This window comes from Sinohyriopsis cumingii, chromosome 1 (genome assembly GCF_028554795.1).
Source record: "Sinohyriopsis cumingii isolate HCF-2022 chromosome 1, ASM2855479v2, whole genome shotgun sequence".
In the NCBI taxonomy this organism is placed as follows: domain Eukaryota; kingdom Metazoa; phylum Mollusca; class Bivalvia; order Unionida; family Unionidae; genus Sinohyriopsis; species Sinohyriopsis cumingii.
In genome coordinates, this window is record NC_142961.1 from 166,149,627 (window position 1) to 166,169,971 (window position 20,345).

Consider the following 20,345-nt stretch of genomic DNA (forward strand, 5'->3'; position numbering starts at 1 on the left):
TGCGGCGGTGACATGGACTTTAATGTTTTTCGAAACATTTTTAGTCATGCTCAGTCGACCCCACATGGATTCGTAACGATAAATTTACATGATCCTCGGACACGATATCGTATCGGACTTGACCAAATATTCGGTTAGTTGTAAATAATTTTCATTGTAAATAACCACTTAGCAGCAGAGGGGGCAATGACATCGACGCGGTCGTCGATGTGCTTACCGGACGCTGACGACGCTGGGGATCGACGCGCAGAAGGTGTTAATTAAACCAAATGACGTCACCATCGTGTAGGATGGACCGACGTCGTTTTTTTTTACCAGTGCTGACTACACTAGATCGTTGAGTGCAGAAAGTAATAATTAAGCAAAATGACGATTGGACAAAATGTCGGATTCGCCCCCTCTGCTGCTTAAGTAGTATGGTACTTATACATGTGAAAAGAAAGTAAATTACTTAAATTATATCGTTAACACTCCTACGATAAGTAAACAGAAACAGCTGTGCCATATACGTATGTTAAAGGAGTATGTTGATAGAGATAGCATTGTGAATCACACAATCAATATAGGAGTGGATGGAATGCAATCTGACTGTAGTGACATTGGTTCACCAAGTCTTATGAATTCAGAAATATTAAACAATATGGACCAGAAACCATTTTTGTAAGTATTTGGTATGACTCGCATTCGAGTAAGACGATCCAACCACATATGCCACCCATCTGTATTTTTTGTACAGAAACTGATGTTTCAACAAGCCTACAACAGAAGAACTCAAATTCTGTAACCGTTGCCGATAGTAATGGAGATAATATAGAATAACTTATCTGTACCCCTAGTATTATAAATTGATGTCATACCTAATCGATATAAACTGTTTAGTGCTAATTCATATATTGGGATAAAGGCTTTTATTGACGAGATTTGTCTCCCATTCATCAAATATTTGACTAACATACCTGTGATAGAACAAGCGTTTTGCTTGGGGTCTTTATAATTTAAAATTTACTATTTATTTGCCCTTCTGGATCAGTTTCTAAACCATGACACAAATTGTACTGCAAATATGGGTATTCAACAAGTTCAATCTCTTTTTATGACCGCTAATTATACCTCAGCCGCATCAACATAATACATATCAAGGCATGGTTCCAATACTAGTCGGGATGAATTCGAAAATCTTTTCTTTGATTTCATTTTGCATATCTAACTTGGCGACTTGTAAGATAAAGTTCTTCCGCCTGACATAAAAGGTAGATATTATAATGTGGCTCATGTAGCATCATGTTTATTTACCGCTGAAGTTTCTTTCAAGGAGGGGTAGGAGGATAAACTTTAATGAAGAATCGTGTATTTAATGTGTCCCCTACATGTATACCTATGTTATACAACTTTATTCAAAGTTATGTCTAATGCGTGTTACGAAGTGGCAAATACATCAGATATTTGACTATAGCCTAGGCTGAGATAACACGCCATACTCATCCGCGTAGCACATACATAATTTATCTTGGCTTGCACGTGCTCATTTTGTGTTAATGAATGCTGAAATTTTCACGAAATACGGTGAATAATAATGTTCAAGATTAGGTGATTTGATTCGTATGCGACATAAACGACAAGAAGTCTATATATTCTGATCACGAGACAAACTTGAAGCGCAAGTGTTTTGTTGTTGTTGTTGTTGTTGTTATGGAATTTAACGCCATTTTTCAGCACACGATAGGCTATGCATGGCGTTCAGTATTAATGGTGGAGGAAGAACCCGAGCAAACCCCAGAAAGAACCACCGACCCACGAGAAGCTACTGGCAAGCTTTTTCACGTACCCACATTAGCCGAATCCGAGACTCGAACCCACGCAGACAGGTGAGATGGCAGTGATCCGTAACGAAGAGCGCTTTAAACCACTCGGCCACTCGGGGCCGGCAAGTGTTTTGTCTTTTTCAGGAAGAACGGTGTCAGTCCAGACACATTCACATACCTAAGTACCTTTGGTCACAGTCCATATTATAATGTCACAGGAAAGTAAATCCAAACACAGTATTAAATAGTCATATGTATATAAAATAACTTTTTTTCATACATAGTGGATGTCTGGCATGGCTTTTAAATTAGAAACACAAAACATGTTATTTGAAAGATAGTTTGTCTATCTCAGCACATCCCTCTTTTATAGCTTTTTCTGCTTCACTGTCCCTAAGTTCTTCTACCTTAGCATAATGTTTTATCTGCTCATCCATACATCTTGGATCCCATGACCAATCATTAGATTCAAAATAGAATAACTCCTTCTGTAATGCAGTCCGGTTGAATTGCTTGCATTGTTCGGGGCATATGTCAAAACCACCAGAATAGCAAATGCCCTTTTTAGCAACATACTTGTAGGTGTTAAAATCTTCCCAATTATCGTGGTAACGATAATGGATGGATGTCCTCACCTTTGGTACCTTTTGTGCATCAGTAACGTTAGTTTGATAGAACTCAAAAGTTTCTTTCTCTGGAATACTACCTTCCCCTTTCCATTTTCCCGGTATGGAAGACCTAACGTGAAAATAAAACTTGTATTCGTCTCTGTGGAAGTTCCATAAATACTGACACATTATATTAAATTGAGCTATTGCAGTCACAGAAAACTGCTTGAATACTTCATCGAAAGGTTTACCATGGAGTTTTTCCAGATATTTTCTGACCTCAACAACGTGTTCCACCTTTATGATGACTGGAAAGAAAGACATGCATCTCATGATTTCTTTTGCTTTATAGATTTCGGCCGTGGTTTTTGCAGCTCCGTTCCACCAAGGGGTCCCACATTCTCCATAGTTTGCAATTATGACGGGCTTTCCATCTTCAAATAAAAGATCTGGGGTTACTCTCGTTACAAATACAGTGTCAGTGTCCAGAAAACCGACATACTTTTTCTTTACCTTCGTCTCAGGATAGAAGAAGTCCCTTTGCATCCTCTCGTGCCCTTTTCCGTGGTATATGCTTGGATCGATAGGGTCTTGATATTCCACTCTAGGGTAAGGGTATATATTCGGAAGTGTTTCACCAAGTTTTTTATCTTCGGCATTCTCTGCATCTAGAACTACTACCATGGATACATTTTCTGGCCAAAAATATCGCATGCTTGGAACCAAAACATTCTGATACTTTCTGAACTCTTGGTTATACATTCTAAGATATAATTCTAAGTCATGAAAATTAAGATTTTCCGGCGTGTTCTGATTACTAAACCAATTTTGTATTCCAGGTAAAGGGATATTCCAGTAATTAATAGAGAAATTTGCTGAATGGACATGCTTGTTTACATGGTCACGATACTCGAACAAAACAAATCCGATACCGACAAGGATGATGCATATTGTAAGCTTCCATTTTGTGAAGATCTTTAGTTGCGTGACCATCATGTACTTCGTCATAAGTCGTACAGATCAGTGCTGAAGAAACCTGGAATAAAAAACATATTTTTTTTTCTTCTTGCATAAATGGAATCAAGCTAAATTCTGAAATTAATTATACAATCCGATTATATTGAACAACCATGCAATGTAAGAATCAGACAAAACTTGTCACCACGCTGCTGGGCGAATTCTTTATTTGCTGTACTTTTAGTACTGTGCCATTAATAACTGAGTTATGCGTCTCCTGCATATCCCCCCCACCCCCCAACGACCAAGCTACAAATTTTAAGTGCACATTTCCAGTGCTTCATTTCCGGGTGTGCAATGATAATACTATTTATTTGGAGGAGTGAATATAGAGCAGTTTTGAAATTTTCATTTCGCCTTTTTGTTTTTCTATTATTGCTGTTCCTTTGATTTGTATGAATAGGATATGTGCTATATATGGCTCACATCATGTACTGGTGTGAGGCATCATTATTCCATGAACCCTTTATATGTGTTTTGGACCACGTTCATGTTTTCTTTGTTTTTTTGAACTTTTCCCTGCCTTTGGCCTAGGAAATTTCCATGCCCTGTGTCGAAAAAGGTACCGTGAAATTTAAATTTCCACTGGATTTTGATTTGCCCATGGCGTATGAATATGCATAAGGATCATGTTTTGATAGCTTTTATACTCTCTAAACATGGATATGAATTTCTTGAAATATTACATTTAGAAAGGAGAAAATAACAAGAAAATGATTTTCATGTGAAATATTTTTATAGAAACTAACATTTTTATAATTAAAAAAAAACACAACCATAATCAATCCAGATAATAAATATTACTGAGCTTCACCCTGTGTCGTCTGCTGCCGTCTCTGTCAACACTGCTGTTTGCCGTTTATCCCTCTTGCAAAAATCAAACACTGCAACTCTGTGGGAAAAAGAAAACAAGGACATCAGATAATGAGCACGATCATGAAGCAACATTTAATCCACTAAACTGAGTTGTTGTTGTTGTTGTTGTGGGGTTTAACGCCATTTTTCAGCACGATAGGCTATACATGGCGGCCAGTATTAATAGTGGAGGAAGAACCCGGAAAACCCCGGAAAGAACCACCGACCCACGAGAAGCTACTGGCAAGCTTTCTCACATGCCCACATTGGCTGAATCTTAGACTCGAACCGCCGCAGACAGAGGTGAGATGGCAGTGATCCGTAACGAAGAGCGCTTTAGACCACTCGGCCACTCGGGGCCCCCTAAACTGAGTTAACTGAAGAGTTTGATAGAGACAAGGCTGAGACATTTGTAAATGAAAATGATTATTCTGTCCAAATCCAAATGTGAACTTGTTAGGGAAGACAGATTTTGTACACCATGTGCCTGATGATACACTGAAATTTAAGGAAAGTAAGCAGAATGCAAACACTTTTAATAAGACACTTTTTGAAGTAAGACTAGTGACAGCATCCTTGCAGTCAAAAAATGAATTCAGAAATTGATACGAAATACACCCAATCTGGATCAACACCTGGCTGGTTTTATACTCAGTGTTAGGAGAAATGATGAATCTGAGTTTGAACCGAACAGCTTAAGAAGCATCATCAGCTCCATTGATCGCCACCTTAAAATCAATACATATGCAAGTACAATCATGAGAGGATGTGGCACAAATTTTGCATTAACAAGGGAAGCTCTTCGGGCTAAGCAAAACAATATAAAATCTAAAGGAAAAGGAAATAAACCCAATTGGAGTCATTCAATCATAGACGAAGAAATATATGCCTTGTATAGCAAAAAACTAATCGGGATGGCAACACCTGAAGCCATTGTTAACACACTGTGGTTTGACAACTCGGTGCATTTTGGTTTGAGGGGAATGACTGAACATTAGAGTCTGAAATAGGGCGATGTTACACTAAAGAAAGATGTGAATGGCCTGGAGTATCTGTAACTCAATGAAAGGCAGACAAAAACAAGAACAGGAGACAATGGCAAGGACATCAGGGATATTAATCCTAAGATGTTCGAAAACAAGAACAACGAAGAGAGAGATCCACTTGATATCTACAAACGGTACGCAGAGCTCAGACTTTTGTCAACCTGAAGATCCTTTCTATTTTGCGCCCAACACTATGACAATCTCAGCGTCAAACCCAAAATGGTTTAGGAAAGCAGTTGTTGGAAATAACAAACTTGGATGCATCATGAAGAAAGAAAAAAAATGAAAGAAAAAGCAAATATTACAGAAAGAAAGAATTTAACAAACACTTGCAGCAGAAAGTACCTAATTCTAAAGTTAAGAGACAAAGAAATCGCCCATTTGATATCATGCAAATTTCAGGCCACAAAAATGTACAGTCTATAAACAGCAGCTCAAACATTAGCAACAAACAACAACAGACGTACTCCAATTACCTGAGCAACACCGGCCACCCCAAGTAATGATGCCGTCAACCCGAACTCCCAAACAAAGAAATTTCAAACTACACAGCAACAGACTTTAGTATCAAGTTCCCTGACGTGTAATATTCAACAGAATCGTATTATCAGCAACCCATTCTACGGATCAAAATCACCGTACAAAATATGTTTGTTATGAATCTCGAGCAAAACATTAACGAGATCCATAACTGTCAACTTCTTGCAACAGGCAACTTCTCAAATAGAGCCCACACAGCGTAAACATAGGAGGATTATTGAAAGTGACACTGACAGTCAGTAGGAATAGAGAAATATGGACAGAAACGATATCAATGAACTGCAGTTAGGTTAAATTGTTTAATTACCTCTTGTTCCTTAATTATTTTGATGTTTCTGGCTCGAATCGTAGTGGTAATACAGATGCAAAGGCCGCCTTTCTACTGTTCGTGACAACAAACGCTGCAAATTCAATGTTTGCATGCAAATTATTAAAACAGTTTTGAATGTTAACTATCAGCATTCTTTTTCGAGCGTACATATATGCGAGGGGTTGTGAAGAGTTCACTCCCCTTCAGTGCACTGTTTAAGACCGCCAGTTTTATCTCCAATACAAAGTGAAAACTTGTATGTGATATAAATAAAATATATTTATAGTATGTACGCTGTATCAATGATATATCACTCACTGCATACATTTTTCATTAAAAGGAACCTAGGCAAGCCTCGTTTCCTTTTAATGAAAAATGTATCCATCTTGTGGTATATCATTGATACAGCTTACATACTATACATAATAACTTGGCTTTTAAAGTGTCGGTATAATGCAATTTGATATACCAACAGTATTGTTATCTCAATTTTTTATCCACCCATGACGCATATATAAACATTGTTTCAGCTGTATACCAATTTCCGCGGATTAATCATTAGCGACGTAAGAAAATAACGATAAAAATATTAACAACCCCCGTTTTCTAAATGAATTTTAAATGATACACAAATTCATAACAATCTCTCTCTCTCTCTCTCTCTCTCTCTCTCATAAGAGGAAAAACACGAAGAAATCTGGAGTGAGAGTACACGAAGTAACCAACAAGAACATGAGTCGTTGTAACGGTATGTTAACACTTTCGCTGGGAGTTATCTACATTGTGCATAATATCGATGATACAAAATTGCAATAGCCTGTTGATACTATAAGGTGTATTTCTTGGTTACGAGGCATTCACAATGTCATTTTTTGAATGCTTGGGGGAAGGGGGATGTGGTACTTTTTATGAAACTAAGAAAAGGTTGTAAAAACCGATTATTTTCAAATACGAAAATGTCAGAAGGTCGTGCCCCTCCCCCTTTCTTTCACTGTGTTGGTTGGTAAGGCAACAGACTAATCGACCCACTGAGAAACATAGGATTGATTAACAAAAAAATTATCTCTTAACTCCCAAAAAATGTTTAGATGGTAATTTAAGATACAAACAATCTCATGGGCGGTAGTAATGTTAATTAAAGTAGATTAAAGACTTAGATCAACCGTAAATAATTTAAAATGTTAGAATTACCTTGTAATGGTTCGTCATTTCGCTCATTCCCAACATTCACCGATACATCAATGGCTGAGCGTTCAGTGCTCAAGAAGCTAACCATGTGTCGGTAATGCTCTATTTTCTTCATTAAAACCATATTTTATGTTTGAATCATAAGTGTATCTTATATTTATTTAATCAAAATGAATGAAAATATAAACTCAAAAATGAAAACAAGCAACTTATCCATTTGCAAAGGTGATTGTGAAATAGCCACAGAAATCACGGATGTACATTTTACCTGTAGTCAATCTAGACAATCTTAACTCCGTTCAAAGGCAAGTATGTTTATTTGTATGTGATATAAACAACGTATATGTATAGTAAGTACGCTGCTACTTTAATATACCACTAGTTTGAATACATTTTTCATAAAAGGAAACTCTGCAAGCCTCGTTTTCGTTTAATTAAAAATGTATACATCTCTCTCTCTCTCTCACACACATGCACAAACACACACACTGATTATGATTTATGCTTTTACAACATCCAAAAATGGTAATTCAATATTATGTTGTCATTTTCGTAATATCTTTTAATTTATTTTTGCCACACAACCTCCTTGTATACTGTATGTACTAAATGTTGTACAAATGAATTAAACCTCCCCATTCCCCACGATCTTAGATGTCTTAATATAATATATAGCTGATGTTCCTCATTAGACACTGACCTTTAGACGGTCAAGATATTCTGGCTAATGAATGTCTGGAAACCAGGGCCTGATTATGGGGGAGGGGGCAATAGACACACGTATCCAAGGCCCACTATTCACAGGGATCACCCTGGTTGCCGTGTATAAAATTACGTGCGTTTAAATAAGCTATAGATAGGTCCAAGCTGAGTAATACTGGAACGTCGTGGTGCTGGTCCCATTACAATGAATGATTTAGGGTACTATTATCCTTCCTAACAATCAGACAGGTATCTGTCATAAAAAAACTGATATCTAGCACTTGCCAGTTTTTATCTGTAATGTTCAAACAAGTAAAGGACGTTTTGTCTCGAAATTCACTGAATCTAATGCTAAAAGGTGTACAGGTTTCAACTACCGCTATCTTAAATATCATTTACTGGCCAATCTTACAGTCAAAACGTTAGCATTTTCATGTTCTAAATTTGATTAATTTTAAAATTTAAATTTGTGTTTAAAATGTGATTAAAATTTAATTTTCAATATTTTCGGTAGAAGTTATCTTGTATTAGAAATACGTTTTAACTGCTTTGAAAAATGTATCCAGCTAAGGAGCAAAAAAAAAAATTGGATTTTGAAAGCAAATGATCATTAAATTGCACCTTACACATTGTCGGACGTGCCTCATCCCACCTCCAGGATTTCACATCTAAACATGGTTTGGCCTACATTGTAAAACTTAATAGCTGACCACAATATGTTTGCCCCAGCCCCCACCGCACAAAAAATAAAATAAGATAATTCTGAGAGCGCTTCTGACCTTACTCTATATAATTACTCACAGCTGTAAAATGTCTTAAATTGCCACTAAAATCATTTAGATTTCCTCGCTAAAGCTGGAATAATGTAAGGGGGCAAACGTAGGAGTTTAGCTCATATTTGCTACGAGATGACTGTCTGACAAAATACTTATAGACCACTGTCCATCTTGATAGTTCCTATTAAAATGTTAGGGGTTTAATTGGCTATACTTTTATTGACCCAAAAACAGAACCACTGACCACGGTATAGGTTGATCACCTGTTAAATATGAAGATAAGCACTGTCCAGTCTTGGTGTGTGCTATGGACTATAATAGCACTTTGACCCCTTGCAATTCTATAGTGTTCAAAATCTAGCTTGGAAAGAACTATATGTATGTAATATATAGGAAAATTGTTGGCCGCCTGACCCTAACGATTGATGTGCCGTTAAGCTGTTGTTGTTATAAATAATCTTTCTGGTAAATGATAGAAGAACCTGAGACCATGGTAGGATGGTAGTAGTCAAACAATGAGTTACTGTGGACAACACCACGAGTTGTGCCAGGAGGCTGTCCACTTTACGAATAGCTTCCTGAACTGAACAAAAAATCGATAAGGTAAAGTATCATACAGCGGGCTCTGCCCAATCAAAACAGGTGTTGACTGAAAAACACGTACATCAATAACCGTTAGGATGGGTTCCTAACTTCCTGACCAACAAAACGCGGGCAAGGCAAAATATTTGTACAACCGGCTCTGTCCAACCAAGCCAGGTGTTGCTATTATACTGATAAAGACACACACCAATAACCTATATGATACCATGTATGTCCAATACAATGCAGTAAAATATGTCTTATATGGAGAAAGCTGGTATTTATATTGTTTATATTAGGTGAATGGTGTACACTACCAACCACAGCTACGGTTGAACTTAAAAACTCAACATTATTTGTACGATCCTTTTCAAACTTTCAACCAATGGATACCACCTTACGTCAATTACACCATACCACATATTTGCTACCAGAGGCAACAATAAAAACTGCCTTATCCAGATAATAGCATCATATGTAACCAAAGTTTACCTTTGAGTAATTTTAACTAAAAAAAAATGTCAGCTATAAAAGAAACTACATAGCCGATCCCTTTAGAACTTCCAAATATGGGATAAATACTCATAACTGATAGGTTCCAAACATCACCTACCTACCTCGAGCTATCAGTGAATAAATTTTTTTATTCCGTAATCAGAAAACACCGCAAAGCAAGTAGTGTAAATATGTTGCGCAATAACAAATGCAGTACGCTTGTATAAATTTAAGTTATTATATGACATTAATTTTCATCCATACGTTGTGAGAATTTTACAGTAAGCTGAAAATTGCATCTGTATAATGCAATCGAATCAAACCAGTCTGCCAGCAAAACAATGCCTGTAATGCAAGCTACGGACCGTACACAGCTCGTGCAGGAAAATCAAATGTCGTGTACATATAAAAACAAAATGTTTTACATCAAGATCCATATGACGCAGCCTCTTTTTCTGTCCTTTTACCTCAGACTTCCCTGTCTTGGTGATAAAAAGGCTAGTACTATTAAAACTCGTCTGTTTTTTTCTCACAAATTATTTCAATTATTTTTCACAGCATTTTCTAGTTTAGTTGTATAATTGTTGCGACCATTTTTAATACATATTGCTATATAAAATGGAAGTGAGAAAACTAAGTGTCTATTTTAATACTGAAGTAGTTATTAGAGGAGAAGACACGTGCTAGTAGCACACTGAAAAATGGAAAGTCGAAAGTAATTGAAAAGAGCAGGCAATAGTATATCCCCCACCCACGTACCCACTCCGACCGGCGGACATATATCTCGCCTTAACCTCGCGCGGGTAGCCATAAAGGATATACATGCATTACAGAAGGGGTGGTAGAGTAAAATATCTGACGCAAAGAGGTGTGTGCCTCTTCTGCGCAAGATACTGGTAGAGATCATGGGAAAAAATTACAAGTGGAAAAAGCACATCCAATAGAAAGAGTCACTGAAAGCAAGACGGCTGAATTTCATATCACGGGCCCCCCGCTGTAAGTACCCTTAAAAGAGCTAAAAACAAGAAAAGGATGGAAACATAACGTCACTTATAAGGGACATCCCAAGATATAGACAGGAGTGACATTAACACTCACCTTAAATTTAGATGATGCAAAAAGGAAATAGGATCTTTCTTTTTGTATAACATGTTTTATGCTTAACAGCTGGGACATTCATCACTGACCATATACCAAATGTTGCCACACTGGGCATGTGCCAAAAGATTGTCAGGACCCATACTACAAACAAGCAGAAGCCAGTGAGACACAAACAAATGCAGGTGCGGCCAGCATTCCAGTTTATGAACTAGAACAAGAAACACCTTTCACAGGTAACTTGGCAGGAGCTAATGAAACGTAATCAAACAAAACAGGATATTCCAGACCATATACCAACACATCCGGAAATGGAAACTTTTCCCCAGTCTACAACACTGGAGTGGGATGATTTCTACTTACAATCAAATTACAGGACACAATTAAAAAAGGGGGAAACAAACAAGGATAATAAAAAAAAATACAAAACAGGCTCAAAACGAAACAACAAAAACATAGCCCTAAAGATAGTACAAAATCAAAACTATACTGCACACTGGAGGCGTTAGTTTTGAAAGATGTAGCAAATTCCACAGAGACCCCACCCCCACCCAACCCCCAACCCCCAATGGAAAACGAAGCAGTCCATGAAGACATGGGAAAGCAAAACCACATAATTCTTTCCTCAACAGAGACGGAAGTCGTCAAATGATGGAAACTTGACACCTGGAGAGGAGAACACACCTCTGGTGATCCTCTTACCCAACCCAGCCTAAAAAACAAACAAAAAAAAAAAAAAAACAAACATGGTACAATGCGATAGTGTTAGCAGAATGGCCGACACCAGCCGAAATAAGAAAGTTGGTTGATTAGCAAAAATAACACACTGAAGCAATAACCTCGAGGAAAACTACTAAGCCAGAACACAGGCCAATAAAAATAACCATTGATAATTACATATCCAAAACAGACAGACAGCAAGAACAAGAACAAATTAAAACTAACAATATTTAATATACACAAATACAACTAATATTAATAATAATAATACCAGACATAATGTAAATACAAACAATAAAACACGCATACACTCACTTAAAGGTCACCTGCCACCTATATTGTACAAACGTGTGATATTATTATAGTTATAAACAAAACGCATTGGTTATGTAAGCACACCATAAAAATGTTTAATTAGACTTAAAACTGCTTTATAAAATGAAAAAATGATTCGGCAATCTCCGTAAACAATTGGTAGTTTCCGCGTGCCAAAACCGGATATGACGTACATTTATCCCTTCTATTCAACCCAGCCGTTCAAGTGCTTAATTTCCCCACGTAAATGTCTATGTGATATAGCATACGATTGTGCTTTTGTACTGCAAATATGGTGCACTGTGTTGCATATGGATGTAACCAAAATAGTGATGATGGGGAAAAGGCATTCTTTCTTTTTCCGAAAAACCATGTTTACCAGAAAAAAGTGTATTTAATATGTGGGATCGAATAGGGGAGGGATGGGAAAGTTGTATCATTTATGCCGGATTATAGTGAATTTGGCCCGAAGACAATTCGGCCCATCTCGAAATACAATTTGGCCAAACTTAACAATAGTTTGTACGTTAATTTTCTTCAACAAAAGAGTAGATTCAATGTAAGATAGGTTTTAGGGGGGAAAAAACTAAATTTAAACAAACTATTTTGATATGCTTTGAAAGAAAATAATCATACTTCGTAACGTACATATTTATGAGAGAAACACAAACTGACATATCTTGCTTGTTCTAATTAAAATATTTATATACATTTTTTATGCTAACAAATATATGCATCTGCACAACCACGTTCTCAGTTTAAGTCTTCCTGTCAAATTATCAATAATCATTTATAAAACAAAAATACCTAACAGATAATATTCTACACAATGCGTATAGATTTTGCAAAGGGTATTGTACAAGAGATATTATAACAAATATACTTAAGTCTAGGCTTCACGTTGTTACACAGCTGCATACAATACATACTAGATTATTCATGAGAGAGAGAGAGAGAGAGAGAGAAGGGGGAAGAATAATGTTGAGCATTTTGTCAGTATTTAGTTGCTGCAATATGAAGCTCTTACCAGTTAATTTTATTTTTATTTTTCAAGTTGTCTTTGTGTTTGCGTGAGTAAATTGAAAGCTTGTCATTACTTGTCAATATTGTCAATCATATTTCCTCCATTATTCCGTACAAATTAGAAAGGAAACAATTTTGTGTTTAATTTGTGCCCCCCCCCCCTTCCCACACACATACACACTCACAGTACAAAATAAATTGATAAACATAGACTTGTTTGAAAATAAAATGAAAGAAATCAATATTGCATTGTTATCATATATTCCTTCTGTTTTCATTATGCAAAAATTATTTTTTAAAAATATATGTCCACGAACTCCGTATTTGTAGCGGGTGCCGGCTTGCGTATGCATCCTTAGTGTAGTGTGTATCGCTTATGTCAAAAAACAAAATCGCAAATGAGACGAAAGTATCACCCGATTGCTTGAAGGCACCTGCCATTTACGCATGACAAGTTACTTATTGCAAACTGACCCAGACTGTATTCTATCCAGGTTAACTATAAGTCCGTACCTCGCAAACAAACCACCAAAAAAGAATCATTATTTTAAAATTACATTCAATGTGAGTGCAAATGATAAAGTATTATTAAAGCCAGTTATTACTGTGTATAATATTTGCCCTGCAAAACATGAATTATGATTACATATGGCAAACAAATAGAAGCCCGGGTGATAAACACAACTGGCATGGAGCAATAAACTCATTGTTTGAACTTACCGACAGGATATCAGATACATAGGTTATTTTATTACAATGCAAACCAACCCCGGAAAATTCACTTTGGTATCTTTTAGTGTGCCGATTTTTTCTTCTGAAGTTGGCCGACAAAAGAAGTCAAATTTGGTTCCTTTGGATTCTTTAAGTGTGCCGATTTCTTTCATCTTTTTTTTTTTATAAAGTCTGCCGACACAGGGAAGCCAGGATTTATTCTTTTTACCTGTATTAACAGGAATTTTCGAAATAAATTGAAACATAGAACAGTTTTGAAAGCGACACAATCTAGTGCATCTTGCACGCATAGTTTCATCTAAAATATTCCCTATCCGTAGTTTATAGTGTTTTATTTTTCAACAACAAGAAGCATGTACTTCGTCTTGTAGTGATAAATGTACGTCATTTCCGGTTGCGTCCTCTGTAGGTGGGAAATCGTAACTAAGGGGAAGTAACAGCGTTGTATACTTATATTTCGAGTAATTAAATTATTATTTCTTCTTCACCCTTGATAATTTTTTATTTATTTTGTGCGAGTATAACTATTTTTAATCATGTAATGAAAATCTGATATAAATAGGAAAATGTTGCAGGATGGCCGGTGACCTTTAAGTATCAGTCTTCAAGTTAACACGGAAGGCAAAACATAAGTATAATATCAGTAAATATAAACTGAATATATACCGAAAAACTAAAACAAAACTGCATGAAATATAAACATAATGTGAAGTGGAACTTTTCCAAGAGACACACTCGCTGGAAAAAGTTGCACTTTGAAGAGAGGGCAAATCTGATGTAACAGTATTATGCAGCAGTAGTAAAAGTGACCAAAATAACGCTGGAGTAGCAATAATAATAATAATAATAATAATATTTGTAAAGTGTCGAATTTTGAATAGCATTGAACCTTAAAATTGAACACATTGAGCATTAAAATTTTATCACATTTAAGCCAGAAAAGTCTTTGTGAAGAGTCACTTCGACCTTTCTTCTCGCCCACCCCCACCCCCGCCCCCCGTCAGTGTTAAACTTGAAAGGCCAACATATACGACTCGTTGAGATTTGAACAGGGCATCGCATCGCTGTCCTGAGAAAGTAAACATTTGAGCTACCAACCATAACCGTTTGATATGAACCCATGTCAAATAGTCCTTTTCAAAGGAAAGTTGATTGCAACTTAGGTTAGAGATTCTAGGCTATCCAAAATCTGACGAAAGAAACGATTATCTTGGGAAAAATGTGGGAACCGCTGTGTACGATTGGTCAGAGTAAGTTAAGGCGTACACTTTGGAAGTAATGTGAATTTAAAATGACGACATTGGTCAAAGTTCTTTAGTCTGAAATTTCCTGAGAGAGGAGAAGTTTGGCTCCGATGACGCCTAAATAGAATAGTGCTTTCCTCGTTAAACAAGAAAAAGGGAACCAGGTGTCTGTCTTTTAAGAGAAGACATGTTTTAGTACTAGGACGCAATTTTTTTGAAAGAGAACAGCATTACAGTACGCAATGTTAATTTTCCAAGTAATTTTCTATTTTTGATTGTTTGTTTTGGGCAAATGTGATAGATATTACTAGGATCCATGTTATGTATCGTTTATTCAGTTTCATGGAAATCTGTTGATGCTAGAGTTGTTATACAATATATCTTTAATTTTACAGTTATTAGTTCATTGGTAGAATTGACGGATTGCATGCGCGATCCAAATTTTCATATGGGTAGGTATTCATAGGGTTATATGAAATAATTTCCTTTGTTTGTTAGGACCATGCTAATTGTCGTGAGTTATCAATAATCGCATGTTTATCTCTAATTTGTAATATTTAAATAATCTTGTAAGCTAGGGATTGCTGTGATCTAGAATTTTGTGAATTTTATGCGATAGTAATTGAGCATGTGGTAGCGTAGGTAAAGAGATATGGTAATGTTATATACACCGCTCACGTGTTCATTTATGGTCGGTCGCTGTGAAGCGAGAGTAATGATCTATTGAATTAGGTCAGACTTTATGCAGTGTTTGGATAACTAATTATTCTTCTGAGTAACGTAAGTGAGGGAATGTTATGTAAGTATAGGAAGTGATACATATAGAGGTTATGGGGTAATATTTTCCTTTAAAAAAAAAAAAACAGCTTTCTGGAAGAGACAGGACAGTCCGAAGACGGAAGCCCGTAAATAGAAGACGTGTTCAGAATAAAAAGACTAGGAAATAAAGGAAGAGATGGCTCGTTCAGAATAGGAAGACTAGAGAACAGGAAGACGTGATACTCGGGTCACGAGATGAAGGTGATGCAATCAGTCGTGGACAGTGCGCTTTTTTCACCACTCGTTATTATGATGAAACAAATCCAAATAAGACACTGCTATTTAAATCTGTTGACATAACTTAGACTGAATTGGAGTTGCCGCTATTATTTGTTATTGATTAAATTTTGCTATTTTTTTTTTTTTATTTTTTTTTTTGTCTAAGGGGGTTCGTATTGCATTATTTCTTCCCAATAGTCTTGCTCAGTTCTCTTTTGATATTCTATCTATCCACTCACACCGGGTCATGAAATCGAGGGAGGTCAACCCCTATATAACGCCAGCCAAATTCAATGAACTGCCACTCTTACTAATAAGGCGACGTTACAACAACAACAACAACAATAATAATAATAATAATAATATGTTGTTGTTGTTGTTGTGGGGTTTAATGCCATATTTCAGCACACGATAGACAATGCATGGCGGCCAGTATTAATGGTGGAGGAAAAACCCGGGAAAACCCCGGGAACAACCACCAACCCACGAGATGCTACTGGCGAGCTTTCTCACATACCCACATTAGCCGAATGATAATAATAATAATAATAGAACAATAATTTATTTAAACAAAAATCTTTCATGAGAGATCACCACGCATTAAAATAAGTGACTAGCACTTAATAAATATATATGTACCATATAACGATAGTAAAGGAAATGTAGATTTCATAATTTGATAATAGGAAGATGGATGGAACTGAGGGCCTCATAGAAAAGGACCTTTTACTGACAGAAACGGTTACAAACGCCATTTACAAAAACAAATAGATGCATAAAGGAAAATAAACGCAGATAAAGCTGAATACATATAGGACAAATCAAAGACGTAAACTATATAAATTTTACCTATCTGAATAAAGCATGAAAGCAACAAGGTAATGTAGAATAGATGAAACAGACATATCAGACTACAACGCAATAAACGTCCAGCTAAATATTAAAATTAAACCTATGGAACATGGAATATCGATATTTAACAATTCAATATTGAAAGAGGTGGAACAGATCGTGAACATTAAAGAAACGCCGAAGGATTATAAAAGTATAGCAGGAAGTTAGAGAGAAGATTGGGAAAGTATTGAAAAGAAGTCAAAAATATAGCAAACGAATACCAAGCCTTTAAAAATATTGAAAAAGAATGTACAAGGATTACAAATATTGAAAAAGCAACACACACACAGACATAGAAATAACTAGAAACAAGTATCAATAGATACAATAATACAAAGCGAATTATACGGACTATATATCATACACATGGGGAAATGCAATAAAGAAAACCTTTAAAAATATACTGCAGGCCAATATCACTGCTAAAGGGCAATTACAATGCATTGTCAGTAGTCTATATTGATTAAGTCGAGTGATCAAATTTTTACTGCAGTGCTCGAACAGATTATGAGAGTCAGCTGGTCCTTTCCTTTATCGTGTGGTGAGTAGAAAGATGCTTATGTGGTGAGTAGAGAGATGTTTATGTGGTGAGTAGAGATATGTTTATGTGGTTAGTAGAGAGACGTTTATGTGGTGAGTATATATATGTTTATGTGGTGAGTAGAGAGATGTTTTTGTTGTGGGTAGAGAGATGTTTATGTAGTGAGTAGAAAGATGTTTATGTGGTGATATACGACTCGAAATAAAATACTCTTTACTTGACGACATAACACGTCATCGGGCAGTGCAGTCAGGCATGTTCCGGAGCTCATTGTTGTTTGTAACGATCCCTGCTGCACCTGTCCTACATGACCGTATGCTTTTATGGAGGACGGGAATATGTTTAAAACTTACACTCCAATACTAGGCAGTAAAAGATGCATTGTTTGTTTCGACTTGTATAATACAGAGTTGATTACTGGTACAAATTATACACCTAGTCACAACACACAAGAAACCCAAAACAGCAAAACATGAAAACAGGCTTCTTGCAATATTTCATACAACAAATGCGTCTTTAAAAAAATCCAAAATTTCAAAACTTTTGAAACTTTTATATAGTATCAAGCATGCCCCAAGCGAACGGGTAAACGTCATCCAGGCCACGCCCCACTTTGAAAAGAATTACCAACAGGGACAGGAGTGTGAATATTGAAAGGATGGAAGTATATATGTGTGGGTACATGAGTCAGAAGTAAAGAAAATTCCAACTATGTATGCACATATATCCAAACGCAACAAAGACCCGCCCGCGACATTCATAGAAAATAGTTTTAGAGGCTGCGGCGGGTATGGGCAAATCAAGTGATTTAACCCAGCAAATGAAATGATAAATTCAGGTTCCAAAGTATGTAGTGCCACATGAAATGATTTAACAAACAAAACCGAATGATGAATTTAGATTCCAAATGACGTGGTATTAAATGAAATGATGTAGTGTGAAATGAAATGATTTAACCCAACAAACGGAATGATGAATTCAGATTCCAAATGATGTTGTGGGATATGAAATGATATAGTATGAAATGAAATGATTGAACCCCAAAAATGAAATAATAAATTAAGATTCCAAAATGACGTGGTATTAAATGAAATGACTTATAATGAAATTAAATGATTTAATGAACAAAACAAAATGATGACATCTGCTTCCAAATTTCGTGGTAATAAAAAAAATGATGTAGTCTAAAATGAAATGATTTAACTCAACAATTGAAATCATGGATTTAAATTCCAAATGATCTGATCTGGTATTTAAAAAAATGTTTTTAAAAAACAAAAAGGAATGATGAATTTTAATTCCAAATGAAATTTTATTAATTGAATTTACATAGCATAAAAATCAAATGAATAAACCCATAAATGAAATGATGAAATCAGATCTAAATGACGTGATATTAAATAAAATGATTTAAAGAAGAAAATGGAATGATGAAATCTATTTCCAAATAACGTGGTGTTAAATAAAAATAACACGATTTACAAACCTATTCTTCTGATTTAACGAACTATACCATTCGTGCACACCAAGTTATTTTACGATTCATTTTGAACTCATAATATATTTTTCTGATTTTCTGATTTTATTGTTTTTTCAAAGATTTTACATTTGATTTTTTTCTTCATCTTAATAATAATGCTACTAAATAATCATAAACATTAATAAATCTTTTCAACAAAATTCAACTAATGTTAACGGAAAATATAATAACATGTAGTCTTTTTTATCAGTCCACGCCCTCGAGTCTTTTTATTATTTCTGTAACATAAAATCAAATAAATTAGACAAAGCAGCTTGTTCTCTACATAGGAAAAACATTTTTACTGTCAGTTAAAATCACGTGATTTTTCTGAGGGCTATGGTAATTTAATTTAAGGTCGAATTTAAAAGGTTAAGTCTGTTTTACTTTATTAACAATGGGCATAGCTTAAAAAATTATAATTAAAATTAATTATTATTATTATTATTATTACTATTATTATTATTATTATTATTATTATTATTATTATTATTATTATTATATGCAGAGATAAACAATGCAAAGCGGCAGGAACAGTCAGTCCAATTTCCAATATAACATTGTTTCACGACAATTATTTAAAAGTCCGTCATGGACAACACACACAAGTTTCACTTGGATAAAGATGAAAACACCAATTATGAATCCTGTTAAGATCTGTTTGTCCGAAAACTATATGCCCGACAGCGCAATGCCTAGTGGGTAAATAACATCATTCATTTTTTTATAGCTCGCTGAACAACCCGATACAATACGTTTCAGAGTTTGACTCATTCTGATACAGACTTGTGTAACCTGAATGTTTTTACATTCTCACTTTATACTTACTTTTCTTTTATCCCTGGGAAGTATAACAGTCAGCTTTGTCCTTAATTAGGGTTTAACTCGGTAAGTAGTTGTTTTTCTTGTCGGTGATTTAAAGTGTGTCTTGTGCCGTTGTGACGCGTCACTGTAGTACAACTGACTCGCTACAAATCGGTACGAGGTACGCTTGTAATTATTTCTCTGGATCAGCCGAAGTCCCCGATAACCCTATGCTTTACATGTAGAATTCCACATGTTATTACCCAGATATATTCTTTATATGCACAAATTCACTGAAGTTATGCTGTTGTTGACAGAACTAATAGACACTACACTGTCCCTGCGGTTTATAAGCTTAGATATACAGTTAGCGCTTGAGTAAATATGAAAATGTAGTTTCATAGAGTGGGCGTTTTATAATATATTTGCTTGAATGAACAAGGTCGCTTACAGTTAAAACATCCTTTTAGTTTGCACCTCAATATTTAGAAACGAA

The 20,345-nt window shown here is 35.6% G+C and overlaps 1 protein-coding gene across 5 annotated transcripts; it reads right to left on the reverse strand.

Moving 5' to 3' along the window:
• Window positions 1-403: 403 nt before the first annotated feature.
• On the reverse strand, window positions 404-20,216 carry LOC149808317 (uncharacterized). Of its 5 annotated transcripts, none has more exons than XM_089975866.1 (4): window positions 19,874-20,216; window positions 6,176-6,269; window positions 4,242-4,319; window positions 404-3,446 (listed from the first exon to the last, which is right to left on the reverse strand). In XM_089975866.1, exon 4 carries the CDS (start codon window positions 3,416-3,418, stop codon window positions 2,129-2,131), a length of 1,290 nt encoding a protein of 429 aa, XP_089831992.1. In that variant the 5' UTR covers window positions 3,419-3,446; window positions 4,242-4,319; window positions 6,176-6,269; window positions 19,874-20,216; the 3' UTR covers window positions 404-2,128. The 5 variants fall into 5 exon arrangements, with proteins under 5 accessions (XP_089831992.1, XP_089831993.1, XP_089831994.1 ...); XM_089975867.1 differs by having other exon boundaries at window positions 4,232-4,319; XM_089975868.1 differs by lacking the exon at window positions 19,874-20,216 and adding an exon at window positions 7,370-7,559.
• Window positions 20,217-20,345: the final 129 nt, after the last annotated feature.

Coding starts and splice junctions, on each gene's coding strand:
- LOC149808317 (XM_089975869.1), bottom strand. CDS start 3,418: ATGACGAAGTACATGATGGTCACGCAACTAAAGATCTTCACAAAATGG.